The following is a 24,162-nucleotide window of genomic DNA, read 5'->3' on the forward strand; positions in this document are numbered from 1 at the left end:
TTCCATTAATTATTTATTATCATTATTGTGTTCTTTTCATCATCGAGACAAATGCCAAACATGGAAGATCATGAATGCAACAAGAGAACACCAGAGATAGGCTCCAAGCCAGGGCAAAAACCCCTCAACAATGGAAAACCCAGAGAACTTCTTCTTATAGAATCTTTTGCACAAGAGACTTCCAAGACCTAAGACCCAAACAAGAACCTTCCATGGCCAAGGCAACCACCATAGAAGAAGTTTGCTTCTTTAACAAAGATCATTGCTACAACCTGCACCATTCGAACCTATGGAAACCCTATTCTCTACAAAAAAAAATTCAAAAGAAAAACAGATCTAAGATGTGTAGCATTCTCCATTCCTTCGTTGGTCTTCATCCTTCCTTCAAAGCCTTCGCACTAGTCCTTCTAGTCGCAGATCAATACATGAGATCATGTGTTATGTGTGTGTCCAATTGAAGTCGAAGTCACCTATTTATATAGGCTTTCGTTGGGCTAGAATAAACCTCTAGGCCAACTTGAGTAGAGGTTGGCCGACCTAATCTTACGGGTCTTCTAGACCTTTCTAATAATACAAAAAAATATTTTTCTTCCGTAATACAAATGCCCAATGAGTCTTTTACATCATTACAATGACTTCGACTCAAGACTAAATCCCTAAAGCACTCAATGGGTGTTGGACCTAGGACTAATGACCATGGGCAAGAAACCCATTGTCAAATAAATAATCTTCTTTTACAAAATATTCTCTTTTTTTCTTTGACAAATACAACAATAATTACATGAGCCATATAATTATGAAGACTGAAACTAGTTACAACTTTCAACAAGTTACAGCTTTCAAAACTCCCTCTTAACTAAGGAGTTATTCATAATTGTCTACCAGTACATGGACAATACTTCCTTTGAAAAGTTCTCATAAGAAGAGTCGGAATGGTAAGCCATCTCATAAGCTATCTTCTTATAGCTTATATCAGTGCATCTCATCATATCAACCAGCATTGTCATATAGCAAGGCCTTGACTAACAGCTCTATCTCTCCACTAGATTAGAGCACAATGCTAGGGAGACAATGATTTCTAGACACCATCATTGTCTCTCGAGCCACATACCCCATCCAAATGTTCACAAGGTATGTCCTTTTAGGACCATTCTTGTCTTGGATTTACACATCCTCAAGGAATTTCCTCTTTGACTACTCTTACATATTGGATGCCCTACCTCATCCTCAAAGAGTATCGGAATTCATATGCTTACCCAATCCATCATTCTTTCTTCATAATGTGAAGACAAGAATGATGTGTCTATCTCTCTCTCTCAACCAGGGATGATCTACTCATTCCTTTACTCATGAAAGGAAAGTATCCAAGCTCCCTCTCAACTAGGGACTTGCTTCCAATATTAGTTGTCTATTCTTCCATGGAGATCATGGTACTATCAGCTGCTTGTAGGCCTCCTTCAACTTCTATGCACATCACGGAGCCATCTTCTTTCACAACTTCTCATAGGGACTAGTTACCACTTTTTGTTATTTTTGGCATGTTCTATGCTAGAGCAATTTATTTAAATTTTCACAATTAGCAATCACATCAGCATTGTGATAAACTGCAGATAGAACATAAATATAATATGCAGAAGACAAGCCAAGACAAGAGGACACAAGATATGGCGCAAGCCAGGGACAAACCCCACAATGTGTGGGGAAACCCTTTGATCAAATCTTCTTTTATCTTCAAAGTTCAGCAGAGAAAGAGAGAGAGAGAGAGAGAGAGAGAGAATTACAACAGAAGTACAATTACACAGAAGTCAACACTTTGACTTGTCTAATCTAAGCATAGATCATCTTCTATAACAATGATATCAGTTGAAGACATTCTGCTTCAACTGATTCTCCAAGGTGACTACTTCACCTATCATCGTGCTGCATCTGGTTCTCTTGCTGTACCACTCATACTGCACCATACTTCACTAATCACGTTGCTCATGTCCATGATCTTATCCATCATCATGCTGCCCTTCATTTCCATGATCTCATGCTGCCCATGTCCATGATCTTATCCATCATCATGCTGCCCTCATACATCAGCATGTAGTCTCATTGCCAATCATGCTGCCCTTTACTTCATCATGCAGTCCCATTACTATTTATGTTCATATACATATATATGATGAGGTCATTTTGAGATCATGATCTTAGACACTAATCCTTGCCAAGACTGACTCTTCTTGACTTGGTGATCACTGCTTCTTTCATCATGCTGAGGCTGTTATGATTCTAATCATCTTGACTGCCTCAGAGATACTTATTCATACTGAAACCTGCTTCATCATTGTGATTATGCCGAGACAGTGACATATACATATGTGAGACTGAGATGATACCCAACATAATTTTCATTGTGCAATCTGAGTTCCTGGTTTATTACATCTAAACTGCCACAGGGAAACCACTGAGATCTATATGCATAGATTGCGGCTACAATAGTTCCTTCCTACAGTGCAGCTACAGTAGTTCCTACCTGCGGTGCGGCTACAACAGTTCCTTCCTGCGGCCTAATTACCTGTATCACTGCGGCTACCCTCAGCTTCATCATTCACTGCGGCTTCTGCGGTTACTTAGGTTATAAGTGAGTTTTGTCATACTATACTTAAACCTGTATAGCGTATACACAAATGTGGAATGGCAGAGAGGAGTGCGAGGTTTAGATGCATGAACAGGTCTTGTTGACTTGACCCATTGACTGCGTTTAGATCTTCATAAGCCTGCGGCTCCTCTTCCATATTGGATTGCGGTTATGACAACAGCTTCTTCATTGACTGCGTGGGATTTTGACGGTGGTGCCACCGTTACCCTTCCTGCGGCTTTATTACCAGAGTTCCGACATTCATCCTATAGTTGCTCTTTATTTCAGAGGCATCTGAGATCCCAAAGATGTCTGAATTATATACGTATGAATGTCTCCATGACTGCGTTCCTCATCATGTACAGTGTGTAATCCATCATGGACAGCGTGTGAACTGAGTATAATCTCCAGCGTAAGAATGTGTTCTCATACTCTAGGTGATTTCATTACAAGACTGCGTTCAGATGTTTAGGGCTTCTTGAACAGTGTGTAAGCTAGGGCATCTTTCACGTATGAGCTGGGGCATCATCCAATATATCTTCTTGTGTGTCTCTCCATCACCAAAAACCCAAGACGTGGTGAGGAGGAGATCACATGAAGAGTGTGTCTAAAAGACTTCACATCCTCTCTTATTTATACTAAAAGCGTAAGGTTGAATAGACATGACGTTTTGGCTTCTAGAGCCTACATAAGAGCTGGTCGGCTTGATAATAATTACATAAACACAATAAATTCATATCTCCATAAATACTTATCGGAATCGAATGATCTTTGGATCAATCCTACACCTCTCGACGAGAGGGATCCAATAAAATTATCAGCTGCCATAAATAAGCTGACCCACATGGAGTTTTGCCCTAGTTGCCAATTTAACACTTTTCATATCATCAATCTTCATCAACTGCATTTTCACAAACCAAACATCATAGAGCTTTTAATATCGCTCCATCTAAACATCGAGAAAGTGATCTTCCAAGACATGACCAATCAGCGATCTACAACCTGCTACTTTTTTTGTCAGCGTTCTTATCAACAAGGTTTACAATGTCATCAAGCCCTTTAGACCAAGTTCCAAATTCAGCTACTCAGTTCATGCATCTTCTTAGGTAGCAAAAACATATCGAATATTTGAGTCATCGGATAGCTTCTTCACAAGATGTCATGTCTTGTCTTCATCAACATCCTTCATCATGGTCTTCCTTCAAACATCTAAACAAGCGGAGTCATCTTCATATTAGGCTCATTGTGTCAGAGCTTCTGCAGTTCCCTCTCAAGTCAACGGTTTTTCATACTTTACGAGACCATATCAGACGTTGATCACTATCCTCGTGTCTTCATCCGGAAGAGCCCAAAAAGGAACAAACATATGCCAGCAACCTGCTTTTCCTACAAACTAAAAACATGAGTTAACTAAATCAAGGGAGAATCTCAAAACATACATACCTTTTACTTCAATTGGTCATCTAGTCTTCTTCAAAATGCTCCCCATCTTGACGATGAGGCTTCATCATGCTACAGTTGTACTTGTAAACTTCTAGGAAGCTTGCTCTACATCTGAGAGAGTAGAAAATGTTTGCAATATCATCATGGTCCTTTTTCCACTAGGTGAAGAAATTTTCCCATGAAGTCATTCAATGGAGGATCTTTGAGTGACCCTCACTAACTAGTTGTTGCACGAGCTTCTTTACTATCATGTGCTAAATGACTACTATCAATGCATCAGGCTTTCGTATAACAGATTTTTCTAGACGATCTTTTTCATCAAGAAACCATATTCTCATACATGAATCTTTATATCAGAGTGCCCAAGGATCCAACTTGATTACCAAGTTTACCATTTATAGGGTCCTTATAGTTCCCTCCTCTCATCGTGCTTGCCATAGGATCTTCCTTTTCTTTCTTTATGATGTACTTGCAACACTTATTGACAAACACAACCAAGCAAAATATATGATAACAAAAGCATGATGTCAATCTTGACAATTTAGGGCTTCCATGGGATCTTAGACGATGGAATACTAGGGTTTTCAAGTACAAACCCTAGATCTTGGGACGAGATGTCATATTCAACTAATCATCCTTCTCAATCACTACTTGTCACATGTTCTAGATTGCTCACAGTCCCTAGAAATCAAGGGTTAGGGTTTCTATGAGGGAAAAAGTGAAATAGGGTTAGGGTTTCCATATAGCTATGGTTTCATATGTACCATCTAGGGTTTTTCAAACCCAAATATCAATACCAATATCAACTTTCAACAACAAACCATATATAATCGACCAACCCTACAACATTTCATGTTAGACCCTTAACAAAAGAATATACATACCTTACAGTTGTGTACCTTTGTTCTCCATGATCATAGAGACTGCTACAAGGCCATGCTTTAGGATGCCATGATCTTTACAAAAGTGAAGACTCCCTATGAAATCAAAGTCATGAGCTACTTACAAAGGTACTACTCCCTCCATCTTTGAGTTAAGATGTTGAACGCTTCTTCTAATGAGTTAAACAGTAATGCTTTTATCCTTGACTTTTATGAGACTACAACAAAACTTCAAAGCGATCTTCTATCACTGATTCCATGGAGACTATTCTTTCTTGTTGAGACAGATCTTAGAGATCTTATTTAAGACAAGGGCTTTCTATTACTGTTATGTAGATTTTCCGTGTCAACTAGACCCTAAGTCGAGGACTTCTTACTACTTTTATCAATGTTGCTATATGACCTTTTGGATAGGGATTTTCCACAAAACACTGATATGCACTGGATCAATCAAAACGTATGTTCATAAAGACAAAAGTTTGAAGGAGGAGAGGTTGTTGTAGGTCTTAAGAACAATTGTCGTACATATATGCCCTCAAATGTCAATTATTAAGGAGGCTTCCAAGATCAGCTCTCTTTCTTACTAATCAGACTCGGTTTATGTAGATTTACATGCTCAGAACAATGGATCTTCTCACTACCAAAGATTGTATTCTTATGCACAGAATTGTCACTACTTATACCACTATAGGAATGCACAGAACTAGAGTAGGAATTCTCTACTCTTTTTCTTGGTGATTGATAATTCTCTTCTTGATTTTGAAATGCACTTATAAGAGGTCTCGGCTCCTTTCTTTTAAGATGTTCTTCCAATTAGGCCTACAACTCAGACTTTGTTTAGCAAGATGACTAGGCCTAATGCCTCTTCAACCAATTCGGACTAGGGTTCTTCTTTTATATATAAGTAGGTAGAATTATGCTCAGAATGATTTGCCAATGAAATCCTTAACAAACTCGATCTTGGATCTTCTTTTATGCACAGGTGAGGAGCAAGGATCTCGGTCCTCTTCTAATAAGGATTGTTAATTAGAACTTCGGCTCTTTTGAGAAGGTAATGATAGCTCTCTTTTAGGGCTTCCATATGCTCAGAAATTTAAGAAGGCTTGGCCCATTTTCTAGGATTATTGGAAGAGCTAATAAATAGGTCTTTGATGCCTTACAGAAACTTAAAATTCGTTGATCTAAATATACACACCAGAGATAGAGCTCCAGAAATTTGGATCTTTTGATGAAAGCCTCAGACCTTGAAAATTCCCTTTATACCCTCGCTCTTTTACCAGGATGTGAGACCCTCTTTGGAATGCTAGATCAGCCTATCGATCCTCCAAAACAGAGCTTCTTATGCCCTTGCTTTCCTTGTGTAAGTTTATGGTCTTGTTACAGTGATTAGGGCTTGATAAAGTGCCCAAAATTTTGATCTTCTTTCTCTAGAAGCTCAATTCTAGATAGATGCCTTCCTTAAGATGAAATGAAGCTAAAATGATCTTCTTTCTGCCTTCCCTTCAAAGCCCTAGCTCTGATACCATGTTGAGAAATCTAGGGTAGAATAGTTAAGGTTTTCTATTATTTGATTTTTCATGAACTTGACATTTTCTTGTGACATTCCATTAATTATTTATTATCATTATTATGTTCTTTTCATAATCAAGACAAATGCCAAACAGAGAAGATCATGAATGCAACAAGAGAACACCAAAGATAGGCTCCAAGCAAAGGCAAAAACCCCTCAACTAGGGAAAACCCAGAGAACTTATAGAATCTTCTGCAAAGGAGACTTCCAAGAACTAAGACCCAAACAAGAACCTTCCAAGACCAGGCAAGCCACCATAGAAGAAGTTTACTTCTTTAACGAAGATTGTTGCTACCTCCTGCACCATTTGAACCTGTGGAAACTCTAGTCTCTACAGAAAAATTCGCATAAGAAAAACAGATCTAAGATGTGTAGCATCCTCCATTCCTTCGTTGCTCTTCATCCTTCCTTCAAAGCCTTCAAAATAGTCCTTCTAGCCGCAGATCAATACATGAGATCATGTGTTATGTGTGTGTCCAATTGAGGTCAAAGTCACCTTTTTATATAGGCTTTTGTTGGGCTAGAATAGGCCGACTTGAGTAGAGGTTGGCCAACCTAATCTTAGAGGTCTTCTAGACCTTTCTAATAATACAAATAATATTTTTCTTCCGTAATACAAATGCCCAATGGGTCTTTTACATCACTACATTGACTTTGACTCAAGACTAAATCCCTAGAGCACTCAATGGGTGTTGGACCTAGGACTAATGACCATGGGCAAGAAACCCATTCTCAAATAAATAATTTTCTTTTACAATAATAAAAAATTAAAAAAAACAAAAAACAAAAAAAAAAACAAAAACAAAAAACAAAAAAAACTCTCTTTGACAAATACAACACTAATTACATGAGGCAAATACAATTATGAAGACTGAAACTAGTTACAACTTTCAACACTCAATACCAACCAGGCCAAGATGTCCTCCCAAGTATCATCAAACAGGCACACAGTGTAAAGTACTCATCTTTGCCTCTCAACCAAATCAATTCAAGCATGCTTATCAAAAAATTCTCAGGGAGAGATCAACACACCAGCTACTTGTTCATCCATTAGAACATATTGTAGCCTCACGACCCCAACCAGAATCAAAGTTCCAATATATTGGTTCTTATTATCAATATGCTAGCATAAAATCCAAGGTCCTCAACCATTCTGATGCTGCCTAATTCATCATAATATCCAAACAAACCTCGACGAAAGCTTCCTTTTTCCAACCTCTCAAGCAGCACCAAACTCAGCCTCAACACTTCTTAAAACATCTGAGTCTTTGTTCACAACTTTATCAAACAAGAGTAACCGTTAGTAGTGCTTTAGCCATTCTTTGATCTCATTCTTTCCTCATGTCCTTTACTAGACGTACGATTGCATGACACATGAAAGAAAGAATCCTTTCCTCCCTCCCAACTATGGAGGATATACGCTTTCCTTCATCCAAGGTCCCTCTTAACAGAGGGAGATCAACAACTTTATTCTTCTAGTTACACAGGGTCTTTCTTTTACATCATCGTATCATCGGAGAACTTCGATTTTTCACAACTTTATTCCTTTTATCTTCATATGGCAACAAGGTCATCTTTCAATCATCAATGTAAACTTCAATGTCAGCAAGGTTCTTATAGATCCCTCTTTTCATCATGTTCATTATCGCCATAAGATTATCAACAAGTATGAGGTAGGCATAACTCTTCACAATCTCTTGCAATATATGTGCCTGCAAATCTCAACAAATACAACCAAGCACAAATACACAAGAGCATGAAGTTAACTTTATCGATCTAGTGTTAGCATCTAAGGTTATCAAAACTTTGAATTTAAACTTTAGATATTCAAAACCTAAACCTAGTTAGGGTCACAATCATAGCGGAAGCAATGCCCTAGATTCTTACAACAACCTTTGCTAGGGTTTTGTCACAAACCTTAGATATTATCATCAAAACTTAAATATTAAACCTTACATATCCAACAACTAAACCATGTTAGGGTTTCAACCATAGCAGAAGCATTTACATCTAGGGTTTTATTTTCATACACTAGGATCTTATATCAACCTCTACTAGGGTTTGTCATAAACCCTAGACATCATTAACAAACAATAAAAAGCTAGGGTTATATCGTATGCCCTAGATATCATAAACCCTAAAAAATCAAAAGGGCAGGGTTTTACCAAATTGAACAAATAGCAAAAGATAGATATTACAAGCGTTGAATCAATCTAAAGATTAAACACCCTAAAAATATAAGAACCTTATTGATCTGTTAAGTTATGGTATGTTCTATGCTTATAACAGTTTACTTCTTTTTCTTATTATATTCCACCGATTAGCAATCACATGTACATAAAGTAAAGTGCAGATAGAACATTAAACGATCGAAAGAAAACAAGCCAAGACAAGAGACACAAGATGTGGCGGCTAGCCAGGGACAAACCCCACAATGTGTGGGGAACCCTTTGATCAAATCTTCTTTTATCTTCAATAATTCAGCAGAGAGAAATAGTACAATAAATCTGATTCATATCAGCAGTAGCAAACCCTAGATCAGTAGCATCAGCATTAGCGGCTTCATTATCATACTAGGGCAGACCATATCTCACAAACCGACCGTCGGATTGACTTCATTCCACCAACAAAAGTTTCGGCTTCCAGAGGAGGTTCAGATGAACCTATAGCGTAGTTCAGATGAGGAGATCTTCTAGGCCACGCAAGTCAATCTTTACTTCTGCAGTTGCAGCTTCAGTTTCAGTAGTTTCCGGCTTCAAACTAGGGCAGTCGATATCTTGCAAACCGTTCATCGGATTGACTTCATTCCACCACCAAAAGTTTCGGCTTCTAGAGGAGGTTCAGATGAACCTATAGCGTAGTTCAGATGAGGAGATCTTCTAGGCCACGCAAGTCAATCTTTACTTCTGCAGTTGCAGCTTCAGTTTCAGCAGTTTCCGGCTTCAAACTAGGGCAGTCGATATCTTGCAAACCGTTCATCGGATTGACTTCATTCCACCACCAAAAGTTGCGGCTTTCAGAGGAGGTTCAGATGAACCTACAGCGCAGTTCCAAAGAGGATATCTTCTAGGCCACGCAAGTCAATCTTTACTTCTGCAGTTGCAGCTTCAAATTCAACAGCTTCCGGCTTCACATGTGTGAGAGAGAGACCCATTTCAGCGCAGTAGAGAAGAGACTCATATCTGCGCAGTAGAGAGAGAGAGATGTGATGAGATGAGTGAGTCCAAATGAGGAAAAGTCCTCTTATATTTATACACAACGTTGGTGGGTGAATAGATGCGACTGTTGGGCTTCTGAACCTACATGAGTTGTAGGTCGGCTTGATAATAATTCCATAATCAAAATAAATTCATATCTCCATGAATACTTATCGGAATTGGATGATCTTTATATCAATCCTACACCTCTCGACGAAAGGAATCTAATAAAAATATTATTAGCCATGAATAAGATGACGCACATGAAGTTTTGCCCTGGTTGCCAATTTTAACACTCCCTCTCAACCATGGAGAACTTCATCTGCAATCTGTCTATCGGTCGTTACTATTCATCCATCAAATGCACTGCCTTGTACAGCCTGACCCTTGCCCTGCTCTGCTCTATTTTGCCTGTTCTGCTTTGTCTTGTTCTACCCTGCACTGATCTGTACTGTTTTGTTCTGTTCTGCTCTGCTCTTGCATTGTTCTGTTCTACTCTGCTTTTGTCCGAATTATGAAGAAGAAGAAATGATCGAGGATGTATCATACTAACTCAAAGTCAGTCTCAGAGTATGTACCACTGGTCCCAGACCAGTGTCAACCAACCCAAAGTCAGCGTCATAGTGAGTACAACTCCAATGGTCCCAGACCAATATCATCCTCCACTGACTCAAAGTCAGTCTCAGAGTATGTACCACTGATCCCAGACCAGTCTCAACCGACCCGAAGTCAGCGTCATAGTATTGTACAACTCCTACCACTGGTCCCAGACCAGTATCATTGATCCCAGATCAATGGAGGTCATCCTAGCGTAGGGAGTACGGTAGTTACAACGATGCGTCCATCGGTACTACTATGGTCCCTAACTTCATTTCCCTGCTCATTGATCAGATGAGAGGTACTTCCCATGAGTCCCAGACTGCATGGGTAGGATGCCTCGACAAGAGAACTAATCAATCCTGTCCTCACAGGAGAACACATCAATCCTGCTACAATGTCGCCACGGGGTGTACATGTATACCACCAGGGGATAGTGAATAATCCTGTGGTCATATGTTGCTCCAAGAAGCACCCCGCACCCCCCTGGAGCTCTCAGAGCCCAATGCATCATACATGACCCTCATTGGAGGGTCTTTGAACAACTCCAAGTTGTTCACGGAAAGTCAGAAATTTTACTTTCCCAAGGGGTTTTGTCAAAATGTCGGCGACCTGTTCATCTGTACCGATATGATGGAGCCTTATAGCTCCCCGTTGCACCATATCTCGAATATAATGGTATCTGATATCAATATGCTTGGAGCGATCATGGAATACGGGATTCTCTGACAAACGAATCCCACTTTGGTTGTCACAAAGGATCACAGTGGTATCCAATGTGAATCCAAACAACTCACTGAAGAGCTTTCGCAACCAAACTGCCTCACAAGAAGCCATGCTAGCAGCAATATACTCTGCTTCGGCGATGCTCAAAGCCACCGACTTTTGTTTCCTGCTCATCCAGGATATCGAAGCAGATCCCAAGGAGAAACAACACCCGGAAGTGCTCTTACGGTCCTCCACATTGTCTGCCCAATCAGCATTTGTGTATCCAAATAGTCTCACATCTCTGGCAATGTATCTTAACCCATAAGTGATAGTGCCACGAAGATATCTCAGCAGATTCTTGGCACCAATCCAGTGTATGTGGTGGGGTTCAACCATATGCTGGCTCAACGTGTTGACTGCAAAGCATATATCTGGACGGGAGTTCACTAAGAACATTAATGCTCCGACGAGTTGTCGATACTCGGTAGCATTTCGTTAAACAGGTCCAGCAGCACTAGCGCTTAACTTCTTGAAGTCAAGCTCCATCGGAGTAGTTACAGGCTTGCAGTCCACCATTTCAAATCTTTCCAATATCTTCACCACATATTTTCCTTGAGATAGGAAAATTTCTCCTGGCTTTTGCCACACTTCAAGTCCTAGGAAGTAGTGCATCAATCCTAGGTCTTTCATTTCAAATTCAGAGGCCAACTCCCTCTTACATTTGTGGATGAGAGGGTCTGCACCTGTTAGAAAGAGGTCATCCACATACAACACCAGTATGAGAGGCTTGTCATCTTCAACCTTAAAGTAAAGGTTAGGATCGGCTTCACTCCTAGTGAATCCCAGCTTCATCAAGTAGCTATCGATCCTCTCATACCATGCTCGGGGAGCTTGCTTCAGCCCATAGAGAGCTTTCTTCAACCTGCATACATGAGATTTTCGATCATAAATCTCAAATCCTTCGGGTTGCTCCACGTAGACCTCTTCTTTGATCGAGCCATGCAAGAACGCAGTCTTGACATCCATCTGATGTAGGTTCCATCCTTGTGAAGCGGCAAGGTCTATGATCGAGCGGATGGTCGTATATCTGGCAACAGGTGCAAATATCTCATCATAGTCTACACCTTCCTTTTGGGAGAAACCTCGAGCAACAAAACGAGCCTTATACTTTTCCGTGCTTCCATCTGCTGCATGCTTTATCTTGTAAAGCCATTTGGAAGTAACAACAGTCTTGTCCTGGGGTCTGGGAACTACTTCCCAAACATCATTCTTTATGATAGACTCATATTCTTCGGTCATAGCATCCTTCCATACTTGATGCTTGACGGCATCTGAGAATGACGAAAGCTCATTTTGTATGATCGTGCTCATGATGGTCAGGTATCCTTGATACCTATTAGGTTTCTTACTTTCACGAAAGGTTCCTCGGGGTGCAGCATGTCCTTCAGCATCATCAAGTAACCCCTTAAGCCATGAAGGCCTCTTCCTAGAAGAGGAAGGCTCATATGGAGGAGGATCAATCGGATCCATGGGTTCTTCTACATCAGGCATTGATTCATCATCCTTTTCTTTCGGTTCCCTGGTGTCGGCTTCTTGAGAGCTCCTCAAAGTCGGAAGATTGATCACCTTGCTGAGAGCCATATCTTCGTCAAAGGTGACATCATGACTAATTATGACTTCCCTTTGACCGGCTACATAGATTCTATAGCCTTTAGTATTTTCACCATAGCCCACGAAAATTTCCTTCTTTCCAGATGCTCCCAATTTATTTCTTTTCTCTTTCGGCACATGAAAGTATACAGGGCTTCCAAAAATTTTAAAATGAGAAACATCAGGTTTCTTACCGGTGATTTTTTCTTCAAGAGTCTTGGAACCCAATGCTTGATGAGGGCATCGATTTTGTACATATACGACAGTGTTTGCAGCTTCAGCCCATAGAAACTTAGAAGACTTTGATCATGTAGCATGGCCCGGACAGCTTCCATAATTGTGCGGTTCTTCCTTTCTGCCACACCATTTTGTTCAGGAGTATATGGTGTAGTAGTCTCCCTCTTGATGCCAGCCTCTTTACAAAAATCATGGAACTCATTAGATTCATATTCAGTCCCATTGTCAGTTCTTAAGATCTTGATCTTCTTTTCGGTTTGATTCTCGATTAAGGCTTTGAAGTGTCGGAACCAAGGGAACACTTCATCCTTCTTTTTCAAGAAGTATATACAGGTCTTTCGAGAATGGTCATCTGTAAAAGTGAGATAATATGAGTATCCTCCCAAGGAGTTCACAGGCATCATACCTGATATGTCTGAGTGAACTAGTTGTAATATATCGGAGGTCTTGCTTTGACTTGAAGGGAATGGTCCCCTTTTGAGCTTTCCTTCCGCACATCCCGGACATACACCTTCTTTCTCTACTTGGAATTCAGGCATCCCTGTTACCATCTGTCTTACATCGGGTAGAGCTTTGTAATGAAGGTGGGCAAACCTCCGATGCCAAAGTTCGGACTGAAGCGTTGTGTCACAAGACATGACACCTAGCGGACTTCCACCGACTTGATATAAAGAATCAACTCGAAACCCAAGAGTGAAAGCATCTTTAACATTATTTTTCCATATGCGTACCTTACCATCGCTGAAGGTTACCTTATAGCCTTTGTCTTCCATTGCCGAGATTGATACTAGGTTCTTTTTGAGATCAGGTACATATAATACATCTTGTAAGTGAATCGTATTACCTTGATTCAGTTTAAGAGAAACATTGCCTACACCTTTCACTGGGTATTTCATGTCATCTCCAAGGACAATTTCCAGGTTAGTTTCTTTCTCTACCAGATTATAGAGTACTTCTTTGTAACCAGTGAAGTGTCTTGAGGCACCCCACTATCAATGAGCCAAATTCCCATTGAGTCCGAAGGAGCGGAGGTAGATAGAGCAGCTGGTAGATAATATTCAGCCTGCTTATCGTCAACAGTGTTAGATTCATACATGGAATTTCTAGCCTTCTTGAATGGTTGCCCTCTTCCTTGATTTCCCGCATTCCTTTTTCCTTTGTTGTTGAATTTTCCATTCCTTCGATTACCATGAGAGGGATTTTGATCATCGTCACGATGAGAGTCCTTTCTATCAGGGCATTCCCTTGCATAGTGACCTGCTTTATTGCAAATGAAACATCGTCCTTTTCTTCCACCCTTAAATCCAGCCTTTCTTTTCGATTTAGACCCAGAATTATTTCTTTTCTTAGCATGAGAAGAAAAAGCAGCAGGAGGACCTTTAGGCAAGGGCATTTCCTGCTCTTCTACCCTTGTTCGTTCTTGAATGCATCTAGCCATTAATTCCTCGAAACTAGGAATTACATTATTGTTCAGAAGAGTAGTCCTGAACACATACCATTCAGATGGTAATCCTCCGAGAGTTCTGAGTGCCATTTCTCTGTCAGTAATGGTTTCCCCAATAGATAGGAGATCGTTCTTGATCTCGGTGATTCTTAAGAAGTATGCTTGCATACTTTCATCTTTACCCTTCTTGATTTCCCTCAACTTATTTCTAAGAAACAAAACTTGATTTGCATCATTAACTTTAAATAAACTCACCAGTCTGTTGTAGATTTCCTTGGAGGTGTCTAGATCAGAGATGTAGGCCACCAAGCGCTTGTCGATAGAGTCCCGGATGATCTTCTTTGTTTTGACTTCTCCATTTTTCCATTTGTTCCAGGCAGCAGCAGATGCATTTGATGAAGGCTCAACAATATTGCCTCTTACATGGTCCAGCACTCCTTGATCTTCAAGGGTTAGATCGATAGACATCTTCCATCCGTGATAATTAGCTTTCTCACGGAGCTTGTCTTCGACAAGAAAGAGTGTTGAGGACCCCATAGTTCTTTTAGGATAGCCTTGCCAATCTTCTCTTCAATGATTGCTCTTGCTCTTGCTCGGGCTTTGTCTTCACCTCAGCTCTGATACCATGTTAAGTTATGGTATGTTCTATGCTTATAACAGTTTACTTCTTTTTCTTATTATATTCCACCGATTAGCAATCACATGTACATAAAGTAAAGTGCAGATAGAACATTAAACGATCGACAGAAAACAAGCCAAGACAAGAGACACAAGATGTGGCGGCTAGCCAGGGACAAACCCCACAATGTGTGGGGAAACCCTTTGATCAAATCTTCTTTTATCTTCAATAATTCAGCAGAGAGAAATAGTACAATAAATCTGATTCATATCAGCAGTAGCAAACCCTAGATCAGTAGCATCAGCATTAGCGGCTTCATTATCATACTAGGGCAGACCATATCTCACAAACCGACCGTCAGATTGACTTCATTCCACCACCAAAAGTTTCGGCTTCCAGAGGAGGTTCAGATGAACCTATAGCGTAGTTCAGATGAGGAGATCTTCTAGGCCACGCAAGTCAATCTTTACTTCTGCAGTTGCAGCTTCAGTTTCAGTAGTTTCCGGCTTCAAACTAGGGCAGTCGATATCTTGCAAACCATTCATCGGATTGACTTCATTCCACCACCAAAAGTTTCGGCTTCCAGAGGAGGTTCAGATGAACCTATAGCGTAGTTCAGATGAGGAGATCTTCTAGGCCACGCAAGTCAATCTTTACTTCTGCAGTTGCAGCTTCAATTTCAGCAGTTTCTGGCTTCAAACTGGGGCAGTCGATATCTTGCAAACCGTTCATTGGATTGACTTCATTCCACCACCAAAAGTTGCGGCTTTCAGAGGAGGTTCAGATGAACCTACAACGCAGTTCCAAAGAGGATATCTTCTAGGCCACGCAAGTCAATCTTTACTTCTGCAGTTGCAGCTTCAAATTCAACAGCTTCCGGCTTCACATGTATGAGCGAGAGACCCATTTCAGCGCAGTAGAGAAGAGACTCATATCTGCGCAGTAGAGAGAGAGATGTGATGAGATGAGTGAGTCCAAATGAGGAAAAGTCCTCTTATATTTATACACAACGTTGGTGGGTGAATAGATGCGACTGTTGGGCTTCTGAGCCTACATGAGTTGTAGGTCGGCTTGATAATAATTCCATAATCAAAATAAATTCATATCTCCATGAATACTTATCGGAATTGGATGATCTTTATATCAATCCTACACCTCTCGACGAGAGGAATCTAATAAAAATATTATTAGCCATGAATAAGATGACCCACATGAAGTTTTGCCCTGGTTGCCAATTTTAACATGATCCTATAGCAAGAACCCTAGATATGAGAGAGTAATATATATAAAGCAAATTTAAAGACAATAATCGTACCTTCTTATGTGATAAAGACTTGCTACAAATCTTGCACTTTTAAACATACCTTGAGTTGCTTCCTTTACAAACCTTGTAGGGCTTCCTATTGAAGGGCTCCCTCTGCAACAAAGCTTCTTATATGGTTCAAACCTTCCTTTGGGGTCTCCCTCTTGAATCTAGCCTTCTTCTAGAATATACCTACCATCTTTCCTTCCAAGAAAGATACAAAGAAAAGGATTATAATCAAGCAAAAAATATAAAGCTAGATATGTAGAGGAAATTAACAAAGCAATGAAAGAAACAAAGAATACTTGTCTTTTTGAGAAATTAGAAGCTCCCTCTCCGAGTCCTTTGTCTTAACCTTCTTTGGTGTATCACCATCAACTGCAATTGTAGCTTGGTCTATTTTCTCTCTTCTTGTACTTAGGTTTATCAAGGCATTGACTTCTAAAGTGGCCAAGCTTATGATATTTATAACATTTCATATGTGATGCTTCTTCTTGAGTACAAGTAGTTCACAATTCATTAAAAGATGGAGATTCCTTTCAATTGCTAATCCCAACTACAAAGGTATTCCAAGACTTTAGAAGTCCTAGTATGGCAACTATCACAAATTTCTTGTATTCAAATGGATAAATTAATTGCAGCATCATTCAACCCCATAACAATACCTTATTCAGATCGTACTTACAATCTCTACACCTCTTATTTACACGGCTACAACTCGTCCTCTACTTTGCAACACTTTCCCTTTGATCAGTTCCAAACCAAGCTCATAGCATATAGTTCATTTTCATCTTAACACCACAACACAACCCATCAAACAATGTGGCTCCTCTTTCATGATTTTCTCAATATTGGTTACTCAACTTCTCACACACATAAATATCAGGTCCTTGCTTTATAGCATTCCCATACATTTAATTCAATACTTCTTTCACATATGAATCAATTACAACAATGGGCATCTAAATTCATATGTAGCTTAATTTGGGCAGCTCAACGGCAATTTCCACAATTTTATAATTTTCAACTCCAGTTAACATGGCAACAACAATATAGCTCCATAGCCCAAATTTCTTCTTACTCAACTTGCAATACCACACAATTTCTCAAATAATCTAGTCTGCGTAAAATACCCTAAATAACTCTCCCGTCTTATCACAAAGATATCTTTTGTAGAGATAAGTGTTCCTTGATCACAGACTTACATCAAAATTGTAGATCCCTTTGCTTCCTTCCTAGGAGTATTTTCTTTACTACATCGAAAAACTTGTAATCTAGTTACTCTGTGATGGAGTCTCGAAATTTATAGCCACAAGAAAATCTCTTCAAGATTGATAGATCAAGACTTTTATAGAACTACATTCTTCCTAATACATGAAATAGATCTTCAAAATTCAAATGATGGGACTCCTCTTTTTCTTATGATCTTTCTTGAATCTTCTTCTTGAATCCTTAAGAAAGCAATTGACCTTCAAGTTGCCTTTTTCCTTCTTCTACTTCACCTTAGCTCTGATACCATGTTGGAAAATCATGAAGGCTAAAAGATTTTCTTATCTTGATAATTACTTGTGATATCTAAGTATTCTTATTATCTTCTTTTATGTCTTTTTATCTTCTTATCATCAAGCAACTACCAAAACGTAAGTGCATGAAGATCAAAACAAGAAGGACACAATATGTAGGCTCTTAGTCAGGGCAAAACCCCTCTTCTAGTGGAAAACCCAAAAATTCTCCTCTTTTTCTAGAACAAAATCAAATGAGACAACCAAGGGCCTTTGACCAAGACAAAGACCTTGTTCAATCCACCAAGCCAGCCTCCCAAGAGTATTAGTCAAACTCTAGCCAATTTCTTCAGAAGTCAACACAAGTCAGCTCTTCAAAACAAGTCAAGAAGAGTCTCGGTCCCTCTCTGCAACTCTGAAATTCGGCCTACACCTTTGGCCCTACAATTTCGTTCTTTTGTCTCAGATTTCTTCACATGTGTGGCAAAATAATAGTAGATTTTTTATCCTTCTCTTCTTTGCTTGGACTTATTCCTTTTTGCAATGTTAAGACCTTCCTTTCTAGCCCTTTCGCACTTCTTTCTTCACATAGATACTGCAGATCGAATATCTTGGATGGATGGCTTCACAATAGGTCGAATGCCCGACTATATATAGAGGTTGAAGCTCCTTAATGAGGCCGACATGAAGAGAGGGCAAGCCGACTTGGTGGAGGAGGTTTCCATGACCAAATTACATCAAAATATTTCTTCTATAATACGAAAAAGCCCAAGAGGGTCTATTACATGATGACAAAGACTATGACACATGACACAACCCTAGAAGCACACAATGGATGCTTTGACCTAGAAACATAATCAAATGAGCATGAAACCCATGCTTACAAAATATTTTTTCTTTAACAATAATTTTATTTTTCTTTCTTTTAACAAATACATAAAAATTACATTATGTCATGAGCTAAATAACAATTATGAAGATCGATACTAGTTACATTTTCAACATGACATACTTTAGATGTTATGGATCATTTTCTCAAACTCAGATCTTGGCAATTTTCTCATTTTGAAGTTCATATTAGTATAGCCATAGAGATTATATTACAGAGATTCATATTGTTCTTGAGCGAAGGTATAAAGCTACTTCTTATCCTTTATTTCGACCTTGAAACAAGTTGCAAATAGCAGACATTTCTGAAGTAGCCTTAACTTTGATTTTCTCTTGGACATATGTTACAGAGCTTCAGATCAACCTTCTTAGATTACTGCTTCAAGTCGTCTTCTTTATCCTTAATGTAACTGCTATAATGATATCTTCAAATAAGCCAACAAGATGTGACCTTCAATCTGTCGTCCCTTTACCTTAGCTCTAATACCATGTTGAGAAATCTAGTTGCTTGTAGATTAGGGTAGATTTCTCTAACTTGATAATTACTTGTGAATGTTTGTTGGCTTCTTATTAAATTTTATGTTCTCTTCTTCATCAAGCAATTACCAAAATACAAACATGAAGATCACATGAGACAAAGAATACAAAGATGTAGGCTTTACAAGGTAGGGCAAAAACCCCACAAGGGGGAAAACCTAAGAAAATCTCCCTTCTTATAGAATCATATCAAAGTGAAATATCCAAGATCCAAGACCAAGACCAACACTAACACAAAGACCCAAGTCAACCCTCCTTCAATCCATCTCCGACAAATCATAGTCAACAGAAGTTAATGCTAGTCAAAACTCAAAAATTTGGTCATCTCCTGAAATTTCGGGCCTGCAACACCACAGAATCTACCTCAGAAAACTCACACGTGTGAACAAAATTAGAGAACAAATCAACTCATTTTTCTCTTCTTTGACTTCATTCTCTCTCTCCTTTGATTTTCGTTGAATTTTTTCTTCTTCTTGCACAAAAATCGAAGTGATCGCCAAAATGTGCACAGGTGCCAATATATAGTTGTTTGATCATATGAAGAGACACAACTTATGAGTTGGCCGACTTGGTCTTGTGAAGACACTTTGGCTCAAGAATAAATTTCTTTTCTTTTCTTCCAAAAAATCCAAATGGGACTTTGACTCAATGACTCAATAAATTTTCTTTTTGACTCAAATGACCATATAGCATGAAGAACATGCTTTGACTAATAAATAATAAAAAATAGTTTTCTTCTTTTTGCTTTTACATGACATACATATATTGATAATGATAATTATGAAGACCGAACCTAGTTACATTTCCAACATGTATTGGTCCTGAGGTTTAAGTTTCAGCCCTACTGTAACATGCTCTGAGGCTTTCTCGGCCTATTGAAACAAATTGATGCTTTGCATCCTATCTTCAACTAAGATACTTCGGCCTTCTCTAAATATTGTCTCGATGTAATAAACCTCAAGAATGAATCCAGCAATATGAATCTCGGCTCCATAAGAGGGGTATGAAACTTCAGCCTTCTTGAGGTGACTTGGTCCTTCTGAAATTAAACTAGGGTTTGACCTTACCTCAAAGATCTCTACACAACCTCCTTAACAACTTCGGCCCTTCACAGCAAACTAGGTTGAGGCTTGATAGGTCTCATTTTCTGCTCCTTTTCACAACCTAGACAAACTTTTGTTAAAGCACAGATTGCATAGTATTTCGATGGCATCTTTTCTTCAACTTGGCCTAAACAAAGCCCTAACTTAGCTTCCTTTTGACCTTATACCTTTAAGGCTGCTCTTCAACCATAACTTTGATTCCATGTTGATTTTTTTGTAGTCTTCTTACTAATAATTACTTCTAGTGATATTCATTTAAATTCACTTGTATTCACATTTATCATTAAGCAATTGCACAAAAGATCTTCAACGGTAGCACAAGTATGACAGTAGGATCATAAAGAGACAACCAAACAAGAAACACAAAGCATTTTACCTTGGGAAAACCCACATGGGGGGAAACCCAACAACCCTTTTCTTAGAAAAATCATTAAATTCAACAAAGATACATCAAGTCATAAAGTCAAACTGACTAGTAGCATAGCCCTAGCCACACCTGGTCAAATTGCCCTTTTGGACAAGTCAATCTTTTCTTCAAGCAATTATGCTTGGTCTGCTAAGAATTCGGCCTCTTGCCTGACTCGAAATTTTGATCTGATCAAAACTTGAATCTGCCCACAATTTTGGTTTATATATATCTATATATATATGTATGTATATGCATATGTAGATGTAGATGTAGATGTATATGTATATATAGATGTATATGTAGATGTAGATGTAGATGTATATATATATATTGATCATGATGGCTAAATGGGTGTCTCTTTAGCATGGGGCTGACTTGATCATTTGGAGCCAAAATCCAAATTTCAAAATTCAAAAATTCTTTCTTTTGAAATGGACATGAAGAACATGTCTTTCATTTATTTTTCATATATTTCAAGGGCTAGAATATTAATTATGAAGACCGACCATAGCTACAAAATTTAGCAAGGGGCCCACAAGCTTGAATTCCACTTGGAGCATACTTTTATGGAATTTTAAAGGTTTCTCAAGTGTGCTAGATGATCTAAAACATCTAATGGCAATGACTAATGGTAGCATCATTTAAGAGAGGTAAAGGCTTATAAGGAAGACAAAGAGAACTTTTGAGTTACCTGGAAATAGCAATTTAAACACGAATTTTGAAGCCTCCTCTAATTACACTACTAGAATTGGGGCCCATTTTAGATATATGGATCTTCCAAGACAAGTGCATTGGAAAGTCTCATTCATTGCAAAGAGAACAAACTCAGATACTTAATTCTCAACTTACTTACCATTGATAGTCAATGGAAAAAGGAAGCAAAGAAGGTTGCTTGCTAATATGTTGGGAGATTTTGGTATCATACATATGGCATTGTATGTCGCATGCTTTCCCATTATTACACTATGATAGATGCCATATTTTTATATGGTGTGAGGTTCAATGCTTGTAATTATAATGAATTGAGGGTCGATATTACAATAAGAGGTCAAAGACTTAACATGAACAATTGAAAGAATACATGCAATCATGGGCATAAACATGATGTACCATTATGTTAGAGGGTTGTATAGAAGGCAAGTCATATAACTGATATCGTTTGTTTCTTGTCCATGAGGAACCATGCTTTGAGATTAATTGATACATTAGTAGGTGAAGGATGCAAATATATCATATCACCAAATGAACAATGCAATTAGGGAGGTGGAGGTCAAAATGCAATAGGTGGGGGGCTTCAAATTTGCAACAAGAATGTTGCCATCCTATAGCTACCAACTTTAATCATGAACCTAGGATTTGTAAAAAATTCATAGGTGTTATGCATTATATGTTCAAGTCATACTCTCTTTTCCTTAGTGTAACTATCTATGTTAATGATCATAGATAATGAAGGGCCAAACGACACCCTAGATCTATCTTTGATAGTTCGGGTAAAGGGAAATCAATTCATGGGTGCTACTGAAAATCTATCTAACTCAATTGCAAGGGAAACCAACCAATGATTGAAACAAAAGTCTACTTTATCAATTATATCTAATTCAACTTGAAGACACTATTGAAGGTAAAAGAAAATACTATTGACCTAAATTGTGAAAAGCATAATTCAAAATGCAATGAAAGCATAAACACTAACAACAAGCATTGGAGGAAGACCACCCAAATCATAATTTTCCTTTGGTTGAACCTCATCGTCTGATGCTATTAGTGATGTTGTAGACAAAATGTGCATTGTTGTGGAGAAATATGCTAAAAAGAAGAGTTCCACACTATTACAAGGAACTTTGTGTTGTTATAGGAAACTTGACTACTTAATTAAAGAAAGTTGTAAACAGAGATGAAATTGTTTGATGCTCATGAAAATTGCTTGAAGAACCTAAAACAAGTCTTAACAATCATACATGTGCTCAAGAAAGGAGTTATATCATGTAATTTATCTTTCTACAAGAAAGTAAATAAATGCAAATCTGGAAATTCTATAACAACAATTTACAAACAGATGATAAAACAGAAAAGAGGGCTAAGTAAATAGAGTACAAAAGGTTTGTTGGAGTTCTTTAGGTGCCCCATCCTCAAAGGTACTCACAAAACTAAGAAGATCGCCAACAATAAAGTGAACATAAAACTTTCTTCATTAACATGACCAAACAGAATACATGCCTCCAAAGTTTGAAATTGTCTCGATGCTAAAACCAACTTATCCAACAAAAATGAACTAACTCCTATGATATTTGAGTCCTCAATTTATAAGTGCAACATAGAACAATCCCCTTGGATAGGTGGGGCTGATTTCCTTCAAAAATATGAAATTTGAAGGAGTTCATTTTCTGGCGTTAACTACGACGGCAAATTGGATCTTCAATTGGCAGCTTTTAGTTTAAGACTTTAAGTTCTTTACAAGGTTGTTGGTGAATGGTTCGTCGCAAATCCTGCCATATCCAATGCACCATTGTACCAAAAACATAAGCATGATCATACCAATGAGCAACCTACTTGACTTCATGATTTATCATGTAAAATATCAAAATGCATATTAACAAGGTCAAAATAAATGTTTTAGGAATAAATGGCATTGTAGATGGGCCCTTAAAGCAGTTTTTAAAACTCCGACTCGGTATTGACTCGGCCAATTTGATTTCAATGACTCGGTCGTTGTAATAAATACATTAAATTTTTATTTTTTATAAATAAAACATAATTTTAAAGATTTTCATTCATGTTTCCAAACACAAAGCTTTAGAATATAGATAGAAGACAACATATGATCAAAGTAGGCTCATGAATATATCCATTATATCAAAATGGCACATAGTGCACTGTCCAATACATACATGATGATGATATAGAGATCAAAACAAAAACACATAACCAAGGAGGCTAGAAATGGCCTCTACAACAAAAGTAAACTGTGAAACATCACTAGTCACCACTGAGTCAGATAGGGAAACCCATGGCTCCTCCTCATCATCATCTCCAACTGCCACTGTAGAAGTTGTAGCACTAGCACGTTGTGCAGCAGCTGCAAGCTGAGATAGACGAGATATGCGCTTCCGTCGTGGTTGAGCAGAGGAAGCGCCTGCAACTGGAGGACTTGGGGCTGGCCCTGAGGCTGGTACAAGTGGATCTACATTCAACTGAACATTATGTTTGAGTGATGCATCCACCCGTAAATCCAAATCAAGATCTTCATCAGAATCAAACTCTACTGGATGAATCTCCACTACCCAATCTAATGTTGGATCAATGTCTTCCAACACAATGGGATCTGAATCAGGTCTTTTGTTCAACAATTGGTTGCATCTGAGCCAGAGGTTGTATTGGACATAGATTAGATCATTTAATCGTTTTTTATCCAAACGGTTTATCTTCTTCATGTGAATCCTCTCAAAGACAG

At 38.6% G+C, this 24,162-nt stretch overlaps 1 protein-coding gene across 1 annotated transcript in view; it reads right to left on the minus strand.

The window, feature by feature from the left end:
* LOC149206532 (nuclear transcription factor Y subunit B-1-like) overlaps positions 1-24,162 on the minus strand; it is a 58,960-nt gene that overhangs the window by 28,805 nt on the left and 5,993 nt on the right. Inside the window, exon 4 of the mRNA XM_089395451.1 lies at positions 12,040-12,045. Coding sequence (XP_089251577.1) covers positions 12,040-12,045 — 6 coding nt within the window. The remainder of the gene's footprint in view (positions 1-12,039; positions 12,046-24,162) is intronic.

Source organism: Pinus tabuliformis, chromosome 1_2 (assembly GCF_031772625.1).
Source record: "Pinus tabuliformis cultivar Carrire ecotype Pingquan chromosome 1_2, CPIR1, whole genome shotgun sequence".
Classification (NCBI taxonomy): domain Eukaryota; kingdom Viridiplantae; phylum Streptophyta; class Pinopsida; order Pinales; family Pinaceae; genus Pinus; species Pinus tabuliformis.